Source organism: Galeopterus variegatus, unplaced genomic scaffold (assembly GCF_000696425.1).
Source record: "Galeopterus variegatus unplaced genomic scaffold, G_variegatus-3.0.2 Scaffold47, whole genome shotgun sequence".
NCBI lineage: Eukaryota > Metazoa > Chordata > Mammalia > Dermoptera > Cynocephalidae > Galeopterus > Galeopterus variegatus.
Genome location: NW_007726158.1, coordinates 753,557 through 778,282, shown reverse-complemented (window position 1 = coordinate 778,282; position 24,726 = coordinate 753,557). Strand labels below are relative to the sequence as shown.

General features: G+C 36.8%; 1 protein-coding gene and 1 non-coding gene across 2 annotated transcripts in view; one reads left to right on the top strand and one right to left on the bottom strand.

Annotated features, from left to right (window-relative positions):
- The window catches only part of RNF217 (ring finger protein 217), a 230,020-nt gene that overhangs the window by 118,796 nt on the left and 86,498 nt on the right, over nucleotides 1–24,726 (bottom strand). Inside the window, exon 2 of the mRNA XM_008572519.1 lies at nucleotides 204–422. Coding sequence (XP_008570741.1) covers nucleotides 204–422 — 219 coding nt within the window. The remainder of the gene's footprint in view (nucleotides 1–203; nucleotides 423–24,726) is intronic.
- On the top strand, nucleotides 12,027–12,100 carry TRNAF-GAA. Its single transcript has one exon. It is a non-coding gene; the product is annotated as a tRNA-Phe (tRNA).

Sequence of the window (24,726 nt, the reverse complement as noted above, 5' to 3'; positions counted from 1 at the left end):
CGGCTGCGGACCTGGCGGCCGCAGGGCGGTGGTCAAAGGGTCGAGGGGCCTGTGGCGCCGCCGCGGCGCGCACCGCGAGGTGCTGCCCGAGCGCGAGCTAGCCGCCTGGGCCCGGGGGAGAGGCCGGGGCGGGCGACCTCCCTCTCCTCGTGCTTCACCTCGAGCCCGCGTCGCTCCCCTCACCCCGCCCCTCTGGCACACACCTCCCCACACGTACACGCGCGCAGGCCCCCGCGCACACACTCACACGCGCACCCCCGGTGGGTGTGATCTAAGCTGGGATGCGCTCTCGCGCCAGAGTTCACGCGCGGCCTCCGCAAAACCCTTCGGAGCAGGAAGGTTCCCCTTTGGGCTACGCAGTAAGCAGAACTTCCTACAAAACTACTGAATTCCCGGAGCTGAAACTGGAAAACGCTGGCTGCCTTAGAACGTTGAATTCAGAGAGAGAATGCTAGGGATTTTCGGTTCCAAATACTGGATCTACAACTCTCTGTTTTCTGCCTAGTGGGGTAGGAAGGATCTTTGAAACCCACAAATCCAAAAAGCACTTTCAATCTACTCCTCCGATCGGAATCCTTACAAGAGCTAATAAATAACTAAGTTGAAAGGTCTCCCTTTTTTTTCTCCCCTTCGCTGTTCTCTCAGGAAGTTTTTAAAGATCCTGTTAAATATTTCAAAATGGGTAGCACAGGGTAGCAAGATGGCCTGGCCTAATTAATAAACTGGATCATTGGTGGAAATCATGGAGCGTTTCATTAGCATAACCATATTCATCCCCAAAACTGTTTCCAAGACAACAATTATATTTGAGCCAGAACTTAATTATGTGTTGATCTATCTTTATTTTACAGGAAGTATTAGTCACCCAGACACTGGTGTGTTTTAGTTCCCTAAAGCCAATGAAAATATTTTTGGGAAGCCAACCCTTGTTTTTTCATCTTGAGAGGGAATTCAATTTACACATTCATGTAATAGGAAGGAGCTGTGAAGTGTGTAGAATTTTTTTATCTTCAAGTTGTTATTGGGTTGTTCTAAAATATTTTCCAAATCAGATGCAAATGTTACAAAGGCAATGAGCTGTGCAGACTAAGAAAGCAGTGTAACACCAAAGAACACTTCCATCGTATGTGTCTGATGCTCAGTTGTACCCTGAGGAATAAATTTGATCAGTCTAAATGCCACAGCATTTATTGGCCTGACCCAAGAATGGAGAATTTTTATTTTGAAGATTAAACACTATTCAGGGATTTTTTTTCATCTCGGCTAAATGACTTCCTGGTGACTGCCGTTTCCTCCAAGTGATGTGCTTATTGATTTAAAGGCAGGGACAAGAAGCCCACTTGTGTGTGCCTTTTGTGTGTGCCTTTGACTACTCCCCTGCTCTTTCCAAAGAGATATAAAAATCTGTGTTTTCCAGGGGACAACAGGCTGAGGAAAAGAAGAGTAATGGATGCAAAAAGTGTATCCCAAGACATCCATAGTAATCAAACCCCTGAAGTGCTCCCATAGGTTTGGGAGCCCCTCCCACACACATTTGTCACTCCTGTTCTGAGAACTTGTTTTTGCAGTACCTGCCATTTTATTCCTTATCCCTTAGGTTCCAGCTCACTGGCAGTGGTTTTCCTTGACACCAAACCAACTAGAAGTCACTGAGACTCCTGAAAGCTGCCCATCCTCTGCTGCTTAAACTGCAGGCTTGTCCTTGCCATGACCATACAGTATCTTACTATACAACTATGTCATGATTTATTTAACCAATTCCATTGTATATAAAAAAAAATCGTTTATCATTTTAATGAAATATATAACACTTAATATATGTTAGTATGTATTCTGCTAACATATAACCTTTTTGTACAATTCTAATATACCATAGAATAAAGTCCTAAAAATTAAATTGCTCCAGGAAAGGATGGACATACTTTCAAGGTTCCTGGCACACATTATCACAGAAATTTAGCGCCAATTTGTAATCCTATCAATAATGTGGGTATGAAAGAGTCCACTTCCTTAATCATTCTAAGGAGATTTTTTTTTTAGAATGAAAAAGGCTATAGATAGCACCACACTTTTAAATTAATGGGCACATCCTTTTAAATAAAAAGAGCAAAATTAAATATTAACTGTCAATACCCCTTTGGGCATTTGCAACTTAGCACTACGTGTTATGGTTCTCTGTGTGTGAGGTTATGGTTCTGACAGCTTCCCTTCCTCAACTTTTTTGAACTTCCTCTTTACCTCTTCCAGTGACAGTAGGACTCTAATAAATTAAACTCAGTTATAGTTAATACTTCTAAGTCCATGATTCCAATTTTTTATTTCTGCTTTTATAATGGACAAGAATGAAAAAGATTTTTTTAAAAGAGTGACACAGCTTTATCCCAATGAACAGAGAAATGGGCTTGGTGGTAGAAGCTGTTATTTGCATGCACATTCATGACAGATTAAGGTAAACTAGTCCGCCTTTTTTGTGTTACAATTCAATTCAACAAACATTTCTTGAATGTCTATTAAATCCTGTGTCAAGCTCTGGAAAATTCAGTTTACTAAGTTGTTCAACGGAGAAAGTAATCTTTTCCCCAAATTTTCCTTTAGTATTAACTTTATAACATCTATGAAACATTTCAAACTGTCCAGAGCAGATCTTGCATATACATGGAAGCCCAGTTACTAGTATTCTGCATATATTTAGATCTCAACAAAGCATTTTTAAAGGAGAGAAACAATGAAAGAATGATATTCTGTAGTGAGCACTGTATAAAACTACAGTTTCCAAATTGTGTGCCAAGGTGAACTGAAGTACAGCAGCAAACTCAAAGGGGCACCATAGACTTTGAAAATTTTTGAGGGAATTTGTCACTCGTGTTCTGAGAACTTACTCACAGCATCACCTGTCAGACAGCATGCAAACTACTGCTGTTAAGTTGTTTGGATCTAATTACTATTTGGGAGTTCTTTTGGCCTAATGGGCACCATGAAAAATAAGATAGAAGGGCACCAGAAAACAAGAAAGTTTGGAGCCTCAGGTTAGAAATCACAGGTTGGAAACCTCAGGTATAGGGTAGAAACAACAGGATAAAAAAAACCCTGAGGACACACTTGTATAATAAAGGATTAACCTCGACTAAGGAAAAATTTGGCCCTTGCCCTTAGCTCTGGGAGGTAACCTCTAAGCCCTTGGAATGGCCTGCTAGATGAGTGTTTACCTGGGGTCCTTGGGCCATGCCACATGGTCTGTCCTAAAATGTGATTTATGGTGGGGTCCTTGAGTCATGTGGTATCAGCTTGACCTCCAGAGGTGCTAGAAACTAAGGTCAGCTATGCAGGTGGTCAGCCATGTCTACTTTACTGACCCCCAACAATAACTGGACACTGAGGCTTGAATGAGCTTTCTGGCTGGCAATACTCTATGCATAGTGTCACTCATCATTGCTGAGCAAAATAAGCATTGTTTACAAAAGTCCACTGGGAGAGGACCACTGGTGACTGTGCGTGATCTCTCCTGGACCCTGACCTATGTGCTTTTCTCTGCTGCTGATTTTAATCTGTGTCCTTTCACTGCAATAAACCATAACAAAGCAATCTACAGATTCAATGCAATCCCATTAAAATGCCAATGACATTACTTTCAGAAATAGAAAGAGAATCCTAACATTTGTATGGAACAACAAAAGACCCCAAATAGCCAAAGCAATCCTGAGCACAAAAAAATAAAGCTGAAGGCATAACACTACCTGACTTCAAATTATATTACAAAGCTACTGTAACCCAAACAGCATGGTACTGGCATAAAAACAGATACTCAGATCAGTGGAACAGAATAGAAAATCTGGGAATCAACCCACATACTTACAGCCAAATGATCTTTGACAAGGGCAACAAGAACATACATTGGGGAAAAGACTTCCTCTTCATTGAGTGGTGCTGGGAAAATAGGACATCCATATGCAGTAAGACCTGAAGCCATAAAAATACTAAAGGAAAACATAGGGGAAACACTCCAGGAAGTAGGACTGGGCAAAGACATTATGGATAGGACCCCCAAAATACAAGAACCAAGAGAAAAAATAAACAAATGAGATTATATCAAACTAAAAACCTTCTGCATGGCAAAGGAAACAATCAACAGAGTGGAAAGAACCTATAGAATGGGAGAAAATATTTGCAAACTATACTTCCAACAAGGGATTAATATCCAGAATACATAAAGAACTCAAACAACTATACAGTAAAAAAATAATAATAATAATAATTCAATTAAAAAATGGGCAAAAAATATGAATAGACATTTTTCAAAAGAAAACATACAAATGACCAACAGGTACAAGAAAAAATGCTCAGCATCAGTAATCATCAGGGAAATGCATATTAAAACCACATAGAGATATCATCTCACCCCAGTAGATTGGCCATTATTAAAAAGACTGAGAACAAATGCTGGCGAGGATGCAGGGAAAGGGGAACTCTTCTACACTGTGGGTGGGACTGTAAATTAGCACAGCCATTTTGGAAAACAATATGGAGGATCCTCAAACAACTACAGATACATCTGCCATATGATCCAGCAATCCCACTGCTGGGTATATACCCAAAGGAATGGAAATCATCATGTCAAAGGGATACCTCCATTCCCATGTTCATCACAGCTCTATTTACAATAGCCCAAATATGGAACCAACCTAAGTGTCCATTGATGGATTACTGGATAAGGAAAATGTGGTATATATACACAATGGAATACTACACTGCTGTGAAAAGAATGAAATTCTGCCATTTGCAGCAACATGGATGAGCTTGGAGAAAATTATAAATGAAATAAGCCAGACAAGGAAATAGAAATACCTCATGTTCTCACTCCTAACTGGATGCTAAGAAAGAAGGAAGGAAAGACAGAAAGACAGAAAAGAAAGGTAGAAAAGAAAGAGAGAAAGAAAGGGGGAGAGAGGAAGGGAAGGAAAGAGGGAGGGAGGAAGGGAGGAAGGGAGGAAGGAAGGAAGGAAGGAAGGAAGGAAGGAAGGAAGGAAGGAAGGAAGGAAAAGAAAGAAAGAAGAAACCACAACAATACATTGAACTTTCAGAAGGAGAGAACAAACCTAAGGATACTAGAGATGGGGGAGGGAAGGAGTGAGTTTGGGGAGTGTTAGGTAGGGTAAATGACATAAAGAAAAATTAAGATTTGTAATAATGAATATGCTAATAAGAAATAAAAACACAAAATAAAACAAAAAAACTGTGAGCAAACAGTCTTCTGAGTTTTGTGAGTCCTAGAGAATTATTGAACCTGAGGGTAGTCTTGGGAACCTCCTGACCTACAACACTGCAAAAATGGAAGTCATTAACTTTTATAGGTTTTCAGTTGCCTTGTTTTTCCCAGCAGAAAGATGTCTTTGAGAAGATATGCAGTACTTATACAAGAATAAGATAAACTTAGTATAAAAAGAATAAGAGAAAATGCATTACCTGTTCTTGTCACACAAAAAAGTTTATTTTCGGGGCCGGCCCGGTGGCGCACTGCTACAGTGCGCCGCTTGGGAGTGCGGCGACGCTCCTGCCGAGGGTTCGGATCCCACATACAGACCGGTTCCCGCTCACTGGCTGAGCGAGGTGCGGACGCAACACCGAGGGTTGCTGTCCCGTTGCTGGTCCCGGTCAGGTACAGGCGCGACACTGAGGGTTGCGATCCGTTGCCGGACACCAAAAAAGGAAAAAAAAAAAAAAAAAGTTTATTTTCCCATATAATATAGATAAGAAACTGGCCATTTTGATTTATGGGCTACTTGCAATTGGTTTTGAAATTTCGCTTGACAAATCTACCAAGAGGATCAAATGGTTCTGAAAGTTTTTAAGCTGACAGTTTAAGTCATTCAGCTGTATTTATTTTTAAATTATGGCAAATAATTTTATCTATTTATCTCTTAACACACTGCTACCAAGTTGAAATGAGAGAACCCAGCTGCCTTTGGAGGATGTTAAATACCACAAGCTGTTTCTCAAACACTGTAGGATCAATAAGGCTCAAAATATTTTCTCAAATACTTTTTAAAAAATTTCTCAACATGCAACTATTTTTAAAAGCTTTTTATTCACATATTCATAACTCGTTTACATTTTTTTAGTCTTTAGAATACTTCAGAGCTACTATTATGAGCTTTATGAGAATGATGTTTGCTCCACAATGGCGTAGGAAAAGTACTAGACTGGGCTAATGAATATCTGTATCCTAGTCCTATTTTGCCATTAATTGTTCATTTGCCTGCACTTTTCTGGGTCTCAGTTTTTACTTCTGTAAAATGGGCAGACTGAACTGGATGACTAGAGGATTCATTTTAATAGTAAAATTATCATTTTCAATTTAACCAATATCTATTAATCCCTACTTTGTGTACATTCTTATAATACTCACAGGGCTTATAAACGGTAAATATAACCAAATCTAAGCCGTGAGGAATCTTGCAATTAAATAGAGAAGACAGATCCCCTACTGTAATGTCAGGCAGACTTTGGTGGATGTGATCTTAGAACTTTAAAGTTAGAACTATGGGAGTTGCAATACAGGGGGATTTCTGCCATGATGGGTGATAGAAAGTTTCATGGAGGGCCTGGAAGATGGTAGATTTTCACAAATGGAGAAGGTGTCAAAGACAGCAAATATTTTAGAAGATAAGCAAACACATAATGGCAGAACATATAGGGTCCCTTGAGTGACAGCTAGTGGTCCTGGATGTCTGATTTTAGGTGACTTGTAAAGAAATGACAAAAGATGAAGGAGGAAAGATAAGCTAACACAAAATTGCTTAGGGATTCTGTGCAGAATAGTCCCATGTGCCCTTCTGGATCCTATTTCTTCTCTTGTCTACCCTCTGTGCCCCTGGAGGCTGACCCATAGAGGCACACATCAGTGGCTTCAATTACCCTCTGTCTTCTGATGCAATTCAACCAGTGAAAGGCATGCACGGGCAGGTGATCAGAGGGTTGTGGGTGTTTATCTTTCCAGCTCTCAATCTGCCAGGGCTCTATAGCTGTCTGTGCCCCTTACTGAAAGTCATAGGTACTCCCATCTTTGGGTTCTCATAGTTCCTCCCTTTAGGCCAAAGGGAAGTATATTAATTTCCTAGGGCTGCTATAACAAAATACCATAAACCAGGTGACTTAAATCCACAGAAATTCATTTTCTTATAGTTCTGGAGGCCAAAAGTCTGAAATCAAAGTGTTGGTAGGGCCGTGTTCTCTCTAAAACCTATGGGGAAGAATTCTTTTTTGCCTCTTCTAGCTTTTGGTGTTTCAGAGCAATCCTTGGTGTTCCTTGGCTTGCAGATGCAGCACTCTAATCTCTGCCTCTGTCATCACATGGCCATCTTTTCCCTGTGTGCCTTTCTCTGTGTCTCTTCTGCACTTCTTATATGACACCAGTAGTATTGGGTCAATTACCCACCTTCCTCCAGTATGATCTCATCTGATCTAATTGCACTTGCAACAACCCTATTTCCAAGTAAGATCACAATCTGAAGTATTCATGGTTAGAACTTCACATATCTTTTCAGGGAACACAATTCAACCCATGTCAAGAGATAACAGCCCCCCACAGTTGCTAGTCTCAGACTACTGTACTATCTCTTATTCAAAACTTATACTCTGTTCAACCTTTGTATTTCCCCCATTACTAAGCTCTTCTAAATTACCTGGTCTGTTTGCCTCATCTGTTTTCTTCAGAGATTCTGACTAGGTGGATTTGATTGCCTTGAAAATGATTTGACCAGGTGTTTTGTTGTTGTTTTGGTTTAGGTTGTGGGATATTTTCAACAGAAGAGTCAAGATCAGTTCTGAGTTTAAGGAAAATAAACATTGTGGCAAAGTAAAATATGCATTAGATAAAGGAGACCCAGGAGGCTAGACACGAGGTAGTAGCCTATTGTTATGTTATGTTGAGACATGACAGAGGAATGAAGTGGGAAGGGACACCAATGGCTTCCTGTGTACCAGAGTAAAATTTAAAGTCTTCTTCAGGCCTTTCATAGGGTGGCCATCCCCCCCCCCACCTCAATCATTCCACAGACCTTCACTGGCCCCTTGTTCTTCCCCAAATGTCCCAATCATGCTCTTACTTCAGGGCCTTGGTCTGTGCCCCCTCTGCCTGGAGTGTTCTTGCTTCTTGGCATATGCACTGACTCTCACCCCCTACCCCCACCACTTTCTTCACGTCTTTGTTCAAAATACCCCTTTGTCCGAGAGGCCTTCCTTAGCCAGCCTAGATAAAATATCACCACCACCTCACACCTCATCCCCAGTCACCTCTATCCCTTTACTCTATTTTGTCTTCCCACATTTAGTCACCCAACTGACATAGTATGTATGGATTTCTTTATTTGTTAATTATCTACCCCCTCTCAGATTTAAGTTCCATGAGAACAGGGACTTTTTCTCTTTATCTACTGTTATGTCCCCAGTTGATAGAACTGTGCCTGACACACACTAGGTGCTCAATAAACATTTATTAAATGGTACGATATGGTGACAGATGTAATGTGGTAAAAAGAGTGACAGAGAAGGAATTAAATATGACTCCAAGGTTTTTTTGTTTTTGTTTTTTTCATCTTTTGTAAACCTGATTTCACATAGGTAGATTTTATTCCTTTCTTACAAAACAAGCAAGATAATTTGTTAACCCAGTTTAGTTATTTTTGCATTTTACATTTTGAAAAGTAGTTTCTTTCATTTCCAATGTCATTTTAAAGGTCCCAGTGTTAGTCATAGAAATCAGCAATCCCTATGAGACTTGTGAGTAGGTTGTGACTCATACACATATTTTTAAGATTGTGCTTCTGATCTGTGTTCTGTATTCTATTAACAGATTCTATTGATACTACTCTGTCTGTGGGTTGTGGCTGGGAGTTCCAGGGCTTTTTTCCCCTCTCCCTTAACTTCATGTAACAGCCTTATCACACCGAAGCCTCATCAGTTGGCTCAGTGCTTCCCTCTTTTTATCAAATAGTCAAGTTAGAAAATTAGTCGATGTGTTTAACATGATTACCCAGCTTGTTCTGTAGTGTGTGATATTTGTTATTCAATTATTTGCCTCCAATTTTAGGCAAGACTAAGGAGATATTGTGAAATTACAAGTCAACAGTGCTCTGTAGTGCAGGCTTTCCCACACCTCAGTAACTGTCCAGTATGGTGTCAATATTTCTCAAACTGGTGTCAGTGCGTGGAATTCCGCAGGCATATGGAGACATTATCTGCTGACCTCTAACTGTCATAGTGAGTCATGGATCTGCAAAACTTCTCAGTCTATGTTATTATTTTAAGAATAATTCTTTGAAATTTATAGGAAAATGACTAAAATCAAGATAATTTTTGATGTTATCAGTGATAACTATCAATGAACTTGAATCAAACAAGACTTGATTCTTAAGAAAACTGGTGTTTTTGTTTCTTACAGAAAATATCTTGATTAATAAAGTATTTTAAAATCTAAACATAATTCTTATTTTTTATGTTCATTTAAAGGTAGCCATGGAAGAGTTGCCTGGTTAGCTCAGTTGGTTAGAGCACAGTGTTAATAATACCAATATTGAGGGTTCAGATTAGTATACTGGCCAGCTGCCAAAAATAAAAAAGAAGCCATGAAGACTCACAGTACATGATCATTCATTGTTTAATTTACAAACTCATTTGAAAGACTCTAAAATAAAAGTTAAAAATAGGAACTGGGAGAAATTTGATTGCTGAAAAATTATATGTTAAAATCAAATTACTGAAAAATCAAAAAAGTCCAATTATATTTCTGACTAGAGATGCCTAAGACTGTTGATTTTATGCCATTTTTTCTAATTCCAAAGCAATCACTTTTTTTTTTTTTTTTTGCCAAGGTTGTCTTTAGAAAAATGTTGTGAAATGAACACTGTATGTATTGGTGTTTCTTCTACCTTACCTTGCTCATGGTCTGAGCTCTAGGATCTCATGATGATACTTGTAAGATAGTGTCTCCCACCATATTAATCTGGCAAGACCTGTAATTTTCCTACATCATTCCCGCCCATAAAAACTTACTTATGTCCATTTCCCTCAGGACTTTGTGCTGCCCTCCAAATGACAGTGGGTAATTATTACCATTAATAATAATATCATTTGTATCTATTGCATGATTTACAATATGTTTTCACATGCATTACCTTATCTGATTCCTTAACATTACACAATAGCGATGTCCAATATACAGAAGTTGGCAAACTACAGCCTACCACCTGTTTTTATGCAGCCCTCAAGCTAAGAATAGATTTTACATTTTTAAGGGCTGTTTAAAAAAACAAATACTATGCAATAGAATGCTGCCTGCAAAGTCTATCTGCCACTACAGATAAAGTTTCCCTACCCCTGGATTAATATTATAATCCTCATTAAAAGATGAGTAAACAGGCAAAGTTACATGTAGGTGAAGAGCTGGAAGCCTTTTGATTTTAAATCTATTTTAAAACAAGAATAAAATAAAAGATTCCAAAAAAGAATGACAGTGCTACTTTCCCTTGATCTCTGGAATTCTGAGAGTATGAGCAATTAATAATGAGAAGGATGAAAAGTAGGAAGAAGATGAAGTATGAGAATTTCTTAAACACTTAGTTTATACCAAGCACTCTAGGGTGTACTTTTGTACACATTACTTATCTCAATATAGGTGTATACCAGTATTGTCCTATGTGTATCAACTACTCAAGAATTCCCTGTGATTCTTAGAAGCTAGTGAAATAATATGACCCCAAATTCACCCAACAGAAAGATAGAGTTAATAATATGTAGTGATACATTACAGGAGTAAAATCCCTAGGATATGTTCCAAATAGCTATTATTGTATATTTAACATCAGGAAATGTTGGCTAATTCTGATATGTGCTAATGTTTAAATCATATAATTATTTGGTCTTCAATTTCACATCTGTAAAATTAGAGGGTTTACCTGGATCACTTAAATCTATTCCATCTTTAAGGGATGTATTTCTGTGGAATGCCAACACTAGCTAAACTATAAATAATTACATTCTTCTAGGCCTAAAATACACTGTTACAATAAAATGGCTCAAAGGGATTGTATCAAAACTGACTCTCCTGAAGGCTATGAAAATAAACTGGGATCTAATTCAATAGAAAATATAACTTTTCTAGATACATGTCTACTTTCTTTGACATTTCAGACACTACAATTGAACTTTCCTCCTAGAGACTTAACCAAGTTCTGCTTCTATGGCTATGTAAGCTCCTGGTGGGCTGACCCTCCCTCATATAATGGCTATAAACTCTGAATCAAAAACAAAAAATAAAATCAATAAAAATAACACCCATGACAACTACCTGAAAGAGCTGGACAGTGTATAAAAGCAGGCAGGTTTGGAGGAGAGTTGACACTTGAGAGAAGTAACTGGCTCATATTGAATCTCCTGTTTGTATGGCTTTAACTAGAGGATAGACCATGGTCTATGCTTTACAGGGTGGCAGAAACACTGATAGAAAACTCAGAGGTTTGAATGACCATACGACAGAGTTTAGGGCAACCTCAACTGTCTGAAAGGAGAGGGGTATGAATAGAGTACCAGAAGAGTAAGCCATAAATACTATGTATTAATTCTGCTGAAATCCCTCGCTTACCGTGAAACACACATGCCTGGGGCAGACTGCAAGCAGCCAGACAATGATAAAATAATTAAACTGAGATTCAAGCTGCTACAAAGAGACAGCATTTATAGTTGGAATTCAGCCAAGTTAATTGCTTGTGAAAGCAAAAGTTATCAACAATTTCGAGAAGTATAAAGAACTGGGAGTTTCTTCAACACATTATTTCCAGTGTCCAGGATACAATTCAAAATTACTTGACATAAACAACAAGGAAAATGTTATCCATTTTCAGAAGATAAAACAATCGACTAGCCACAAGATAACCCAGATGTTGGAATTAGCACACAAGAACTTTAAAGCATATATTATAATTATGCTCGTGAGGTAAAGGAAAATCTTCTCTTAGTGAATAAAAAACTCAGCTGGCTGGTTAGCTCAGTTGGTTAGAGCATGGTGCTGAAAACACCAAGGTCCAGGGTTTGATCCCTGTACTGGCCAGCCACCAAACAAACAAACAAACAAACAAAAAATCTCAGCAAAAGTACAGATACAATAAAACAGAATCAAATCAAAATTTCTAGTGGAAAAATACAATTTTTGAAATTTGAAAATTCATTGAATGAGCATAACAGCAGAATAGAGATGACAGAGGAAAGAGTCAGTAAAACTTGACGATAGATAAATACAAATTATTTAATCTGAAAAGTATTTTTAAAAAACACCAAAAGCCTCCGATACTTGTGGGACAGTAGAAAAATATCTGATATGCAAGTAACTGAAGTTTCAGAAGGAGAGAAGAGAGCTTATGGCATAAAAAATATTAAAGAAATAATATTCAAAAATTTTTCTAATTTAGTAATCAAGAATTTCAGCAATCCTCAAGCAGGACAAATGTAAAGAAAAGCCAACCCCTACTCTTCACAGACAAATTTCTGAAAACCAAATGTAAGATAACATTTTAAAAGCAGTCAGAGAAAAAAAATGACACATAGCATACAGGAGAACACTGCTTCTAATGATTACTGAGTCATTAGCTGAAACTATGGAGGCCAAAAGATACTGTAACAACACCTTTGAAATGTTAAAACAACAACAACACAAAACTGTCAACTTAGAATTATATGGCCAATAAAAAACATCCTTCAAGAACAAAGGTGAAATGAAGACATTCCAGATAAAAGAAAGCTAAGAGGAATGATCACCAACAAACCTACCTGTACTATAAGTAGTGCTAAAGAAAGTTCTTCAGGCTGAAGAAAAATAATACAAGAAAAAAAATTCTCATCCTAATGAAGAAATTGAAAGAATCATAAATGTTATATATTACATATTTTAAGTGTAAAATATTTTTTCTTTGTAATTTCTTTAAACTACATATGAGTGCTTAAAGCAAAAATTATAACATTGCTTTCTGGGAAATATCTTTTATTCTGATATTTTTAGCTTTTAAAATGTCCTATCTTGGGCCGGCCCGGTGGCGCACTGCTACAGTGCGCCGCTTGGGAGCGCGGCGGCGCTCCCGCCCAGGGTTCGGATCCCACATACAGACTGGTTCCCGCTCACTGGCTGAGCGAGGTGCAGGCGCAGCACCGAGGGTTGCAATCCCGTTGCCGGTCCCGGTCCGGTACGGGCGTGACACTGAGGGTTGCGATCCTTTGCCGGACACGAAAAAAGACAAAAAGGAAAAAAAAAAAAATGTCCTATCTTATGAGGGAAGGATGTCCACCCACACCATCTCTACATTATATGTGAAGTCCTACCCACTGTAATAAGGGAGAAAAGTGACATTATAGGAAAGAAAAAAATTACTCTACCTTATCTTCACAGATGACATAATTGTTTACAAAGAAAATACTACAAAATCTACAAAAAAATTTTTATAAGTAATGAGTATTTAGCAATTTCATGGGATACAAAGTTAATATGCAAAAATCTATTGTACTTCTAAACAGACAGTACCTGACTTACGATGGTTTGACTTATGATTTTTCAACTTTGTGATGTTGTGAAAGCAATTCAGTAGAAACCATACTTTGAGTACCCATACAACCATTCTGTGTTTCACTTTCAGAACAGTATTCAATAAATTACGTGAGATATTCAACACTTTATTATAAAATAGGAGTTGTGTTAGATGATTTTGCCAAATTGTATGCTAAGTTTGGTACTTTAGGTATGAGCTTTTTCAGCTTATGATATTTTCAACTTGCAATGGGTTTATTGAGACATAACCCCACTGTAAGTTGAGGGTGATCTGTATTTGCAGCAAACAATTAGAAAATACAGTTGATAGTCGTATTATAATTATGTCAAAAACACGAAATACATGGCAGTACATTTAACAAAAAATGTCAAACACTGCTCCATTAAAAATGAAAATATTGATGAGAGAAATTAAAGAGCTAAACAATAAAAAAGATACCACGTTCATAGGTTGGAAGACTTATTACTATTAATATATCAATTCTCCCCAGTAGATCTATAGATTTAACAATCTCAATCATAACCCCAAGGATTTTTTTGCTTTTGATAAGAATTGACAAGTTGATTCAAAACTTTATATGAAAATGTGAAGGACCTGAATATCCAAAGAAATCTTGGAAAAGAGGTGCAAAGTTGGAGGACACATATTACCTGACTTCATAATTCACTTATAAATCTACACTAATAAGGTTCAACCAATAAAATAATGGGACAGAATAAATACTCCAGAAATAAACACATGCTTTATCCAGTCATTTAATTTTTTGACAAAAGTTCTTAATCAATACAATGAAGAAAAGAATGAATTTTCAATAAATGGCACTGAAATAGCTAAATACACATATTGAAAAACAAGCAACTTGACATGTACACCTTATACCTTACATCATAATTTATGTGAAATGTCTCATAAGCCTAAATGTAAAAGACTAAGGCATGGGGATTTTAGGGAAATCAAAGGAGGATATAGGCAAAAGGGCATAGGCAAAACTTTTTAGACAGATTATGGAAAGTATAACTATAGAGAAAATTATAAATGATCAATTTATCAAACTTAAAAGATTCCCATCAAAAGACACACATAAAGCATCAAGATGAAGTCTGAGAGAAAATATTTTGAAAGCATACTCCTATATCTGATGATAAAAGATTGGTAACCAGGTTATATAAATACCTCCTATAACTCAATAATTAAAAAAGTCCAACAATCCAATAAAAAACATGTATAGAATTTGTAAAGAAAACTTCAGAAGAAAAGATAAGTGAATGATCAACATGCACAAGAAAAAATGTGCACATCATTACTCAGGGAAATACAGATTAAAATCTCAAGGGGCTACTTCTATACATCCATCAAAGTTGCTAGATTGAAAAGACTAATAAAACCAAATTTTGATAAGGAAGTGAAACAAGTAGAATTCTCATACATACTTGCTGGTAATGTAACATTGTATGACTAATTTGTAAAGAGGTCCAACAATTGACTGCAAAACTAAACATATACCGGGCCGGCCCGGTGGCGCACTGGATAAGTGCGCCGCTTGGGAAGCGCGGCGGTGCTCCCGCCCGAGGGTTCGGATCCCACATACAGACCGGTTCCCACTCACTGGCTGAGCGAGGCGCGGGAGCAACGCCGAGGGTTGCAATCCCGTTGCCTGGTGCACTGGATAAGTGTGCCGCTTGGGAAGCGCGGCGGCGCTCCCACCCGAGGGTTCGGATCCCACATACAGACCGGTTCCCACTCACTGGCTGAGCGAGGCGCGGGAGCAACGCCGAGGGTTGCAATCCCGTTGCCGGTCCCCGGTATGGGGCAACACTGAGGGTTGCGATCCATTGCCGGACACAGAAAAAGACAAAAGACAAAAAAAAAAAAAAAACTAAACATATACCCACCATAAGACCCAATAATTCTAATCCTAGGTATTTACCCTAGAGAAACAAAAACATGCCTACAAAAAATATGAGTGGTCATAACAGTTTTATTCATAATAGCCAAGAATTGGAAATATAGGGGATTGTATTTAAAAACCTGTGATATATTTGTGCAACAAATAGCAATAAAAAAGTGAACTATTGATACACACATTCGCATAGGTGAATTGTAACGCTTTACACAAAAGAGTACCTACTATATTATTGTATTTAGGAAAAGTATTACAAAAAGGGCAATCTAAAACCAAGTAGAAAAAACAATCAGAAAAATATTTGCCTTTGGGAGTTCAGGAAAGGATTCCTTGTGAGGAAGCATGAGGAAGCTTCTAAGGAGATGATAATGTCTTGGTATATGGCTGGGTTATACCAATATTTACATTTTTCAAAGCTCAGAAATTTTCAAAAAACCTAAACAAATATTGATTCTAAACATGCATGCTCAAATACTTGAGAAATGTGTACAGATGTTAGCAATTTACTTTGGAGTGTGTCAAAAACATGAGATGAATTAATGAATGGAAAGACAGACGGATGAATAGACATGTGATAAAATAAACATAGTAAAATGTTCATGGTAGAATCTAGGTGGTGAGTGCATGGGTGTTTACTATTCTTTTAAATATTCTCCATGTTTGAAAATTTTCATACTAAAATGTTGAAAAAAATCAAGACTAGGAATTATGTTGCAGGGATGACCAAAAGGTCACCTTTTAAAAAATGTTTGTTGAGTTTACTTAAAGGTATTTAAGGTAGGTAGATATCCTCTTTACACCTCATGAATCTACATAAGAATTTGGGGTACAATTCATTTCCATATTAATCTATAGAATCTTATAGGTAATTCTAATGACATTATTCTAAAATTATGAACACATCCCTTAGAAATATACAGATAAAAGCAAAATAAATTCTCCATGGAAAGGGGAGAAAAGTACAAAGTAGGCCTAATTGTCTTACATGGAAGTTCAGATTTAATCCAGAGTGAAAACTTGAGAAGATGGGCTCCGGGAGAAATGTGGCCAAACAGGTTCTCATATGAAGAGAAAACTCAGAGCCCCTGGAAAGCATTGTCCAGTAACAAACATCTTCTTGCTCTATCAGGCTCTCTGTAGGAATTTAGACTTAACAGTGTGGAATATATTCTGTTTAAAATATTAATGTTGTAAATGATTGCAGTTGTACAGCTTGGTAAGACTGCTTTGAAAAGGAACTTTCCAGTTATCACTAAACCATCTTAAAATTAGCCTTGAACCAGAAGACAATAAATGATCTCCTAAGCAGATGGCATAGGCCTATGACATGTATCACATGTGTGAGCAATCACAGGATGTACGGCTTTTCTCAGGGAGTATTTTCAGTGAAATATTTAAAGAACTCTAACATTCACTCTGATGCTACTGATTTTACATATATTTTCTTTCTCCAAATATAAAATTCCTAATAAAAATTTGAATTGCATTGCATTGCATTTTATTGCTTATCAATAGCACCGTGTTCTTAGTTTTAGGAAAAGTTTAATGAAATGGAATATTTGTGTTTTTAACTGAACAAAGAGTCTCCCCATTTTTTCTATCTTTTCTGGTTTGATTTAATGTTATTCTTGGGTTACATCAATATTCCACATACTTCCCACTGCTTACCTCTAACGCAGCAGTTATTTCACTGTCTTGTAATTTTTTTTTTTTTTTGTATATCTCTCTTCCCCATCAAACCATAAACTCCTTGAAGTTAGGACTATAACTTATATGTCTTATTATCCAAGTTTGTAGCATAGGATCAATTGTATAGTCAGAATGCAATAAATGTTTGTTGTAGAATAAATGAAGAAACTTTGTTAATTGATTCAGATGTAACTAGTCTCCTATATAATAAAATGTAACTAAGGGAATTCAGAGTAGAATTATAAAAAAGAAAAACAAAGTAATATCAATTTAATAATTTAAATTTGATCCGAAGACCAAATTTCAAGAGTCCATGTCTAAGGCACCAAATTGCTGAAGACTTTCTCTAGGGACAGCTTCCTTACTGGTATCAAGGTACCTAGAAAACTGAAGCTTCAATCAAAAGATAGCTTGGATATATATATAAGGTATATATGGACTTTGGAACATATGAACTTCAAAAAGTTCAAGGAAAATGTGTATTATGAAAAAACTATGCATGGGTTTCAAAATTTTTTTGCACCAAAATAAACTCATGTTTACTTGTTATGATGTGTCTGAAGAGGATCTAGCTGGAGGCACAAAGAAGGATGAGACCTCAGTTTAAAAAGAGCCTCTATTAGAGTAACATGAATTCTGCTAAAATTGAAGCAAGAACAAATATGACATTTATGGTGAACTTAGGTGGAAGAATGGTGAAATCACTGATGCTTTATGCGAAGTTTATGGGAACAATGTTCCAAAGAAATCAGCATTTTACAAATGAATAACTTATTTTAAGAAGGAATGAGACAATGTTGAAGATGAAGCCTGTAGCAGCAGACCATCCACATCAATTTGCAAGGAAAGAATTAAGTTAGTTTGCAAACAGGACTAATGATTAACAGCAGAAACAATAGCCAACACTATAGACATCTCAATTGGTTCACCTTACACACAATTCTGACTGAAAAATTATAGTATAGCAAACTTTCCACTCAACGGGTGCCAAAACTGTTGTGCCCAGATCAGCTGAAAACAAAAGCAGGTCTTTCCATGGAAATTTTAAATAAGTGGGATCAAGATTCTGAAACATTTCTTCAAAGAATTGTAACAGGAGATGAAACACAGCTTTACCAGTATGATCCTGAAGATAAAGTGCAATCAAAGCAGTGGCTACCAAGAGGTGGAAGTCCAGTCAAAGCAAAAGCAGACTGGCCAAGAGCAAAGGTCATGGCAACAGTTTTTGGGGGGAAGCTCAAGGCATTTTGCTTGTTGACTGTTGCAAGGGCCAAATAATGATAACATCTGCTTATTATGAGAGTGTTTGGAGAAAGGTAGCCAAAGCTTTAGCAGAAAAATACCCAGGAAACCTTCACTAGAGAGTTCTTCATCACGATAATGCTCCTGCTACATTATCTCATCAAACGAGAGCAATTTTGCAAGAGTTTCGATGGAAAATTATTAGGACCTTACATTCCTGATTTGGCTCCTTCTGACTTCTTTTCGTTTCCTAATCTTGAAAAATCTTTAAAGGGTGCCTGCTTTTCTTCACTTAATAATGCAGACAAATCACACTGACTTGGCCAAATGGCTGGTGTCTTGAACTTGATGGAGTTCATTTTGAGAAATAAACTACATTTTTATTTTAAACTTTTAATTTCATCTTTCCACAAACTTCTCGAAGTCCCCTCATATTTAACTTAGCTTCTATTGAAGCATTTCTGGCCTGCAAAGAACACATTTCTCTAGTGACCATCTTCACATCTCTGAGCCTTAAACAACATTGGTTAAACATTAACAGATACTCTGTTTTTTAATGTGTGCTTTTTTTTTCTGGTATTCCCATTTCTAATGGCATATCCATTAGATGTGTTTATGTTGTTGAATAAAGTGTTATCAATTTACTGTTATGATGAGTAGTTAGAATAACCATTCAAACCTCTTTTTTCAGCAAAGACACTTGTGATCTGGCTCTTCTTTATTTTCTTAATTGCATCTTATAATATTCTCTCCTTCCCATACTATGCTCCATACTTATGGGCCTTCTATTCTCCAATATGCCAAGCTTATTTCTAACTCAGGGCCTTTACACTTGCTATTTCCTTCGCTTAGAATGCACTTCCCCGTCCCCCATCTATATATGGCTGTTTCCTTCTCCACGTTCAGGTCTTAGCCCAAATATAACCTCTGTCCCATTTTGCATCATTCTCAATCCCATTACACAGAGTTATTTTGTTTATAGCACTTACTGCTAGATAATGTTTTATCTATTTATTTATTTTATTCATTTATTTATTGACTTTTCCATTTGAATGCAATTTTCATCAGAAGTAAGACCTTGTGCATTTTTTTCACTGCTATAAAAAAAGCCACAGTGCTTAGAAGAACACCTGACATATAATAGGCCTCAAAAATATTTGTTTCATGAATGGCTAATGATAGAAAGCAGTCTTCTCCTCCCATCAAAAATTTGGACTGATTTTTGGAGTCCTGTGAATATTTGCAGCTTACAACCTCATTTACCTTTCAAATTTTATCACCCACTAATCCCTTGTATTAATTTTCTGCTACTTTGCTAGTCCATTCATTGTACTCTTGGGTTAATTGTAAATTTTAGGGGTTAGGGCCCTTTTCTTATTCTTCTTTGTAATTTCTTCACTATTGTAAACTCAGTAGTGAATGTGTGTTGATTGTTCAATGATGGTCCATCCAAAGGGAGATGCCCTCTAGGAAGCTGGAAATGTGGAACTACTCGGCAGAAAGGAACAGGGCATTCAGATTGGAAGTTTTTAACATAGGGATAAAGCTATGGGGCAAAGCTCTCAGGAACAATTGAGTACGGAGGGAAAAGAGCAGAGGATCCTGGCAAGGAACTCTATGAGGTAAAATAGAAGAGGTAAAAGCAAAAACAGGAGAGTATTCATTTGGTGGAGGAGAGAAGGGAGGAAGTAGAATAGAAAGGAGCATAAAATTTTAAGTAGTTAATAGCAGTGGATTTAGATAGAAGAAACAGTTTCACAGAACTGTGGGATGAAAACACGATTACGAAGTGCTCTGGAAGAGGGTGAATGTTTAGTCATATATTTCACATTTAAAATTCCTTCTTTACTTCCTTAGCAAGCAAAATATTGAATAAATTATTATGATTTAATGGACTAAGTTGTCTGACCTGATTTTCCAGAAGGAACATCCACACAAATGTATTTCTATTGCCTTAGATTTATTGGTTTCAAATGTAATTGTATCTGGATGTTCTCCATTTATCTGCACTGTATTCATTTCCTTTCTTGATAACATCGTACTTTTTACTACCTCCCCTTTTGTTATAGTCCTGCCTCTAAACCACCCCCAAAGTAATTTAAAAATGGTAGTGATGGCAGTTCACTGGGAAAAACTGAAGAATCTGAGAATACACTTAATGTTCATTGATAAAGAGGTGGGAGATAGTTAGACACCTTAAGAAGGGAAAAGGATGTTTCTACTGAAAAGCTATCCAAGGCATCTTGGGGTGCTGTTGTGAAGGTAACTGAGAGGAGAGCAAGCTTTGCTGGAACATGAGACCCTTGGAATGAATGAGAATAAACAAATAGAATTATACCACTTTTCAAAGCAATTAAGTAGTCAAGCCAATCAAGCTGGGGTTTAGTGGAAAGAACATGGTACTCTAATGCCAAACTGGTTATAAAAAGATTATATAATTTAAACCAATTATCTAGCTTTCATGATTTCGTTTCTTAGGTTTGAGTGATAAGAGGTTGAACTAGATGACCTCTAAGATCTCACTGAGCTCTAACGTTGTGATTCCTCTGAGAAGAAAATTTGAAAATGGAAAAATTATTAAAATAAATAAATGGAAAAATCAGCCTGTTAGCTTTCCTGTTCAGATACCTGTTTGATGTATTATACTTACTCTGTATATATATTTTAGGACACAGGACTTTATCCTTCAAGAACACAGTTGTAAAAGTGCCAGAATTTCAACAGGGACCTGGAAAGTAAACTAAAGAGAGGAACTATTGTTGCCAATAAGGGCCTGCTTTGGCTAAGAAATGGTGAAGACTTTCATAAATGGGTTGTCTCGGTTAAATAAAACAAGAGCATCATTTTAGAACTGGAATTGGGGAATCAGAACGGAATGACTTTGCCTAATTTTATGTTCTTTGGAAAAGCTTTTAGAGAAACATAAAATGATCATCGAGAGCTGCAATCCTGTGAGAAGAATCCACATACTAGGAACAATTTTTTGTTGATAAAGAGGAAAATATTTAGGCAATTTTTTTATGTTATGTTTATATTAAGAACTGAATATTTCCATAGTATTAAATGACAAACAACAGGCAGATGAAAATTATTATTGAGAAGCAAATGAATTATAATAGAAATCATTAAATTAACCACTGCTCATTGTAATATACAAGTGGATGTTGGAAAAAATTAAGACTAAATCACTGTATTATCCAAATTAGATCATGTATAATTCTCAACAGAACAGCTATTCTTATCATTTTCCCTGTATATTACTTTTTTTCTTAATTGAAATTTTATTATGCACTGAACATTTGTAAAAAATTCATTTAGAGTAGCAATATTATAAGACCCATTTCATCATCCAGAAACAAGTTTTACAATATTAATAATTTAAAAGTATTCTAGAATATAATCAAATTAAGCAATTAAATATGGTCAATCTGTATGGATACATCAGGATGGCTCAAATTTGCTATTTAATTACATTTCTCTTCTTCAGGCAAAATTCTTCTCCAGAATTAACCCGCGGCAGGAGCGCCACCGCGCTTCCCAAGCGGCGCACTATAGCAGTGCGCCACCGGGTTTTTTTTTTTTCCTTTTTTTTGTCTTTTTTCGTGACCGGTAACGGGATCGCAACCCTTGGTGTCGCGCCCGCACTGCGCTCAACCAGTGAGCGGACCGGTCTCTATATGGGATCTGAACCCTTGGCAGGAGTGCCGCTGGGCTCCCGAGTGCCGCACTCTACTGAGTGCGCCACCGGGCTGGCCCCAGAATTAATTTTTTAAAAAAAGAAACTCTTATAGTCGGTGGTGAGATAGAACTTTCTTCATCACCTGACTTCATATCTTCTATTCACTGCCTGAAGAAACTCACTTTATTCTGCAAAGCTTCTCTGTTAATTACAGTATGACTCTTCAAATAATGTTACCAGCTAAATTTCAATAAACTTAAAGTTAATCCCTAAAGTGACAGACAACTAAAGCCAAAAATTAAATTATATTTGAATTATAAGGGGAAAAGTTGTAGTTTATAGACTCACTCTTATGAATAGTTTAATCCCCAGGACATTTAGTCTTCAGATCCCTTAAATTTCATTTAAAATAATTCCACGATTTGTTAAAAAAAAAAAAAAAAAAACTGGCCAGGTGATCACAGTCAGATTGCTCAACTGATCACAATGTTGGAAATAATTTTTACAGCAAACTATTCTGAAACTCTTTTTTTTTAAATATATATATATATTTGCTTCAGAACACATCAATAACTCTGGAGAAGGTATCAGTGGCCTGGTTTTTTGAAGGATGTGTCAGAAACTGGAGCTGGGGTGATGTTTATCTCTCTCATCCCAAATTAAAATCACTCTTTTAGGTCATTGTTTCACAACTTTTTTGTATTTGTGTTTTGAATATAAAAATGTTGTTGAAAATTTGGAGGAGTAGTTGAAAGCCTCAAAACAAATCAGGAAAATAACTATAAAAACATTCCTGCATATAATAAGAACCCGTGGAGTTTAGAGAAGCATCTATAGACATCACATTTTTTATTTGATTGCCTTTGTGAACTGTACCTTTGAGAGAAACTCTTTACTGCTCTAAGTTGTATCTTTTACTCACAAAGCAAATTTCTTGCCTATCCTTGTAAGTGAATGATTTTTCTTTAACACTGTTTGGACATTACAATATGCTTTTGTATCTTTTTCTTAGAGCCAGTTTTATCCCATTTTGTCAAGTCTCCTCACCTAAATGTTCACATTATAATATTATCTAGTTGCATTTCTAGCAGAAATGATTTTTCCACACCAGGAAAAATTTCACAGAACCCCACAAAGCACTTTGAAGTTCGCAGAGCATTCCCAGTAACACCATGGGACACAGCATATCATAGCTGAGAAATACTCGTCTAGGATCTAGTCTGCTTATATGTTCATTTCCTTTTCTCCTGATTTATGCTTTTATGTCCTATCTAAATTTCCTATTGTTCTGCATCATTTAATATTTTCCAGACATGTAGTGAGCATTGCTTCATTTCCTCTTTTTTTGTTGCTGTCAAGCAGTTAGTCTTTTTAATTCTCCTTTTTCTCAATCTTCTACAAATGTTTGTTTTTCTTTGGACTAACTCCAACTTTTGTAGTTAGTTTATCATAGAAGTAGAAAGGAAATTAAGAAATCCTTAGATCTAGGCTCCTAAAATTGGGACAGAGAAACACAGCGGCATTTAGGGTATGCTCTTCTCCATTGCTGACATAGTCTAGAATCTAGACCATCTGAATAGCTCTGAAGGGAATGCCATTGCAGGGCTGGCAGGCTTGGCGGAGGTCCAAAATCGCAGTGTTTAGGAGCCTACCAAGTCATGAGCATGACTCATTGTGACAATGGAACTGCTCTACTGTACAAATACCAGTTTTCAGCAATATCTGGGCTCTAATCCTTTTGCTCAAGCAAGGGCATATTGTGCCTTGCTAGCCTGTCTGGGAATAACAGTGTGAACAGCTTGAGGTCTGGAAGATAGCCAACATTCAACCTTTCTAAAACTGCCAAGGAGCTCACTGTTTTTGCGGAATTGTGTCTGTGGGCCCACATTTCCATTAGGTTGGAGGACCTCCAGGTGTTTGCTTAAGGAAGTCATTGAAATTCAATGCATATTAAGACCAGCTTTCCAGGAGAAGAAATTCAGCAGTAAGAATTTTCCAGGCACAAGATTTGAAGACATATTATTTAGATGTTCAATATGTACTTGTAAACTGAGTAGTTAAAATAAGTTTTAACCCTTAAAATCCAAGCTCCTTTTGTATTTTGAAATAAGGATCCCTTTAGCTGGTGTATATAATACAGCAATTTTTAAGTTCAGACAGTGATGATATAATACTATTACATATTTCCCAATGACTTGTTCAATATGTAAGTTTCCATTGAAAATTTCAACAATATATTGTCACACAGAAAAATCCAGAAGACTAGTTTTAGGAAATATAAGAAAAGCCAATAAATAAATAATGTTAATTTTTTTAAATTTATTTTTACTCTATATGGAGTATATCAGGTGCTACTTGAGAAAGAAGAGCCTATACAAATGTTAAAAACAAGTAAGTTGAGACACATTAGAAAGTCAGACTAAATGAAAAGATTAAGTAAATGAGTAAATGACATACTATATAAATGCTAAGTTGAATGTTTACATCTTATCTAGATATTACATTCATAGAGAAAAAAAATCTATCATTTTCTGTCCAGCATGCTCATTTTGTGATGAGAAAACCAAGGTCTTAAATGGGTAAGAAATTTGCTTGCTGTCACATAGTTGAACTGACTTCTTGGTTGG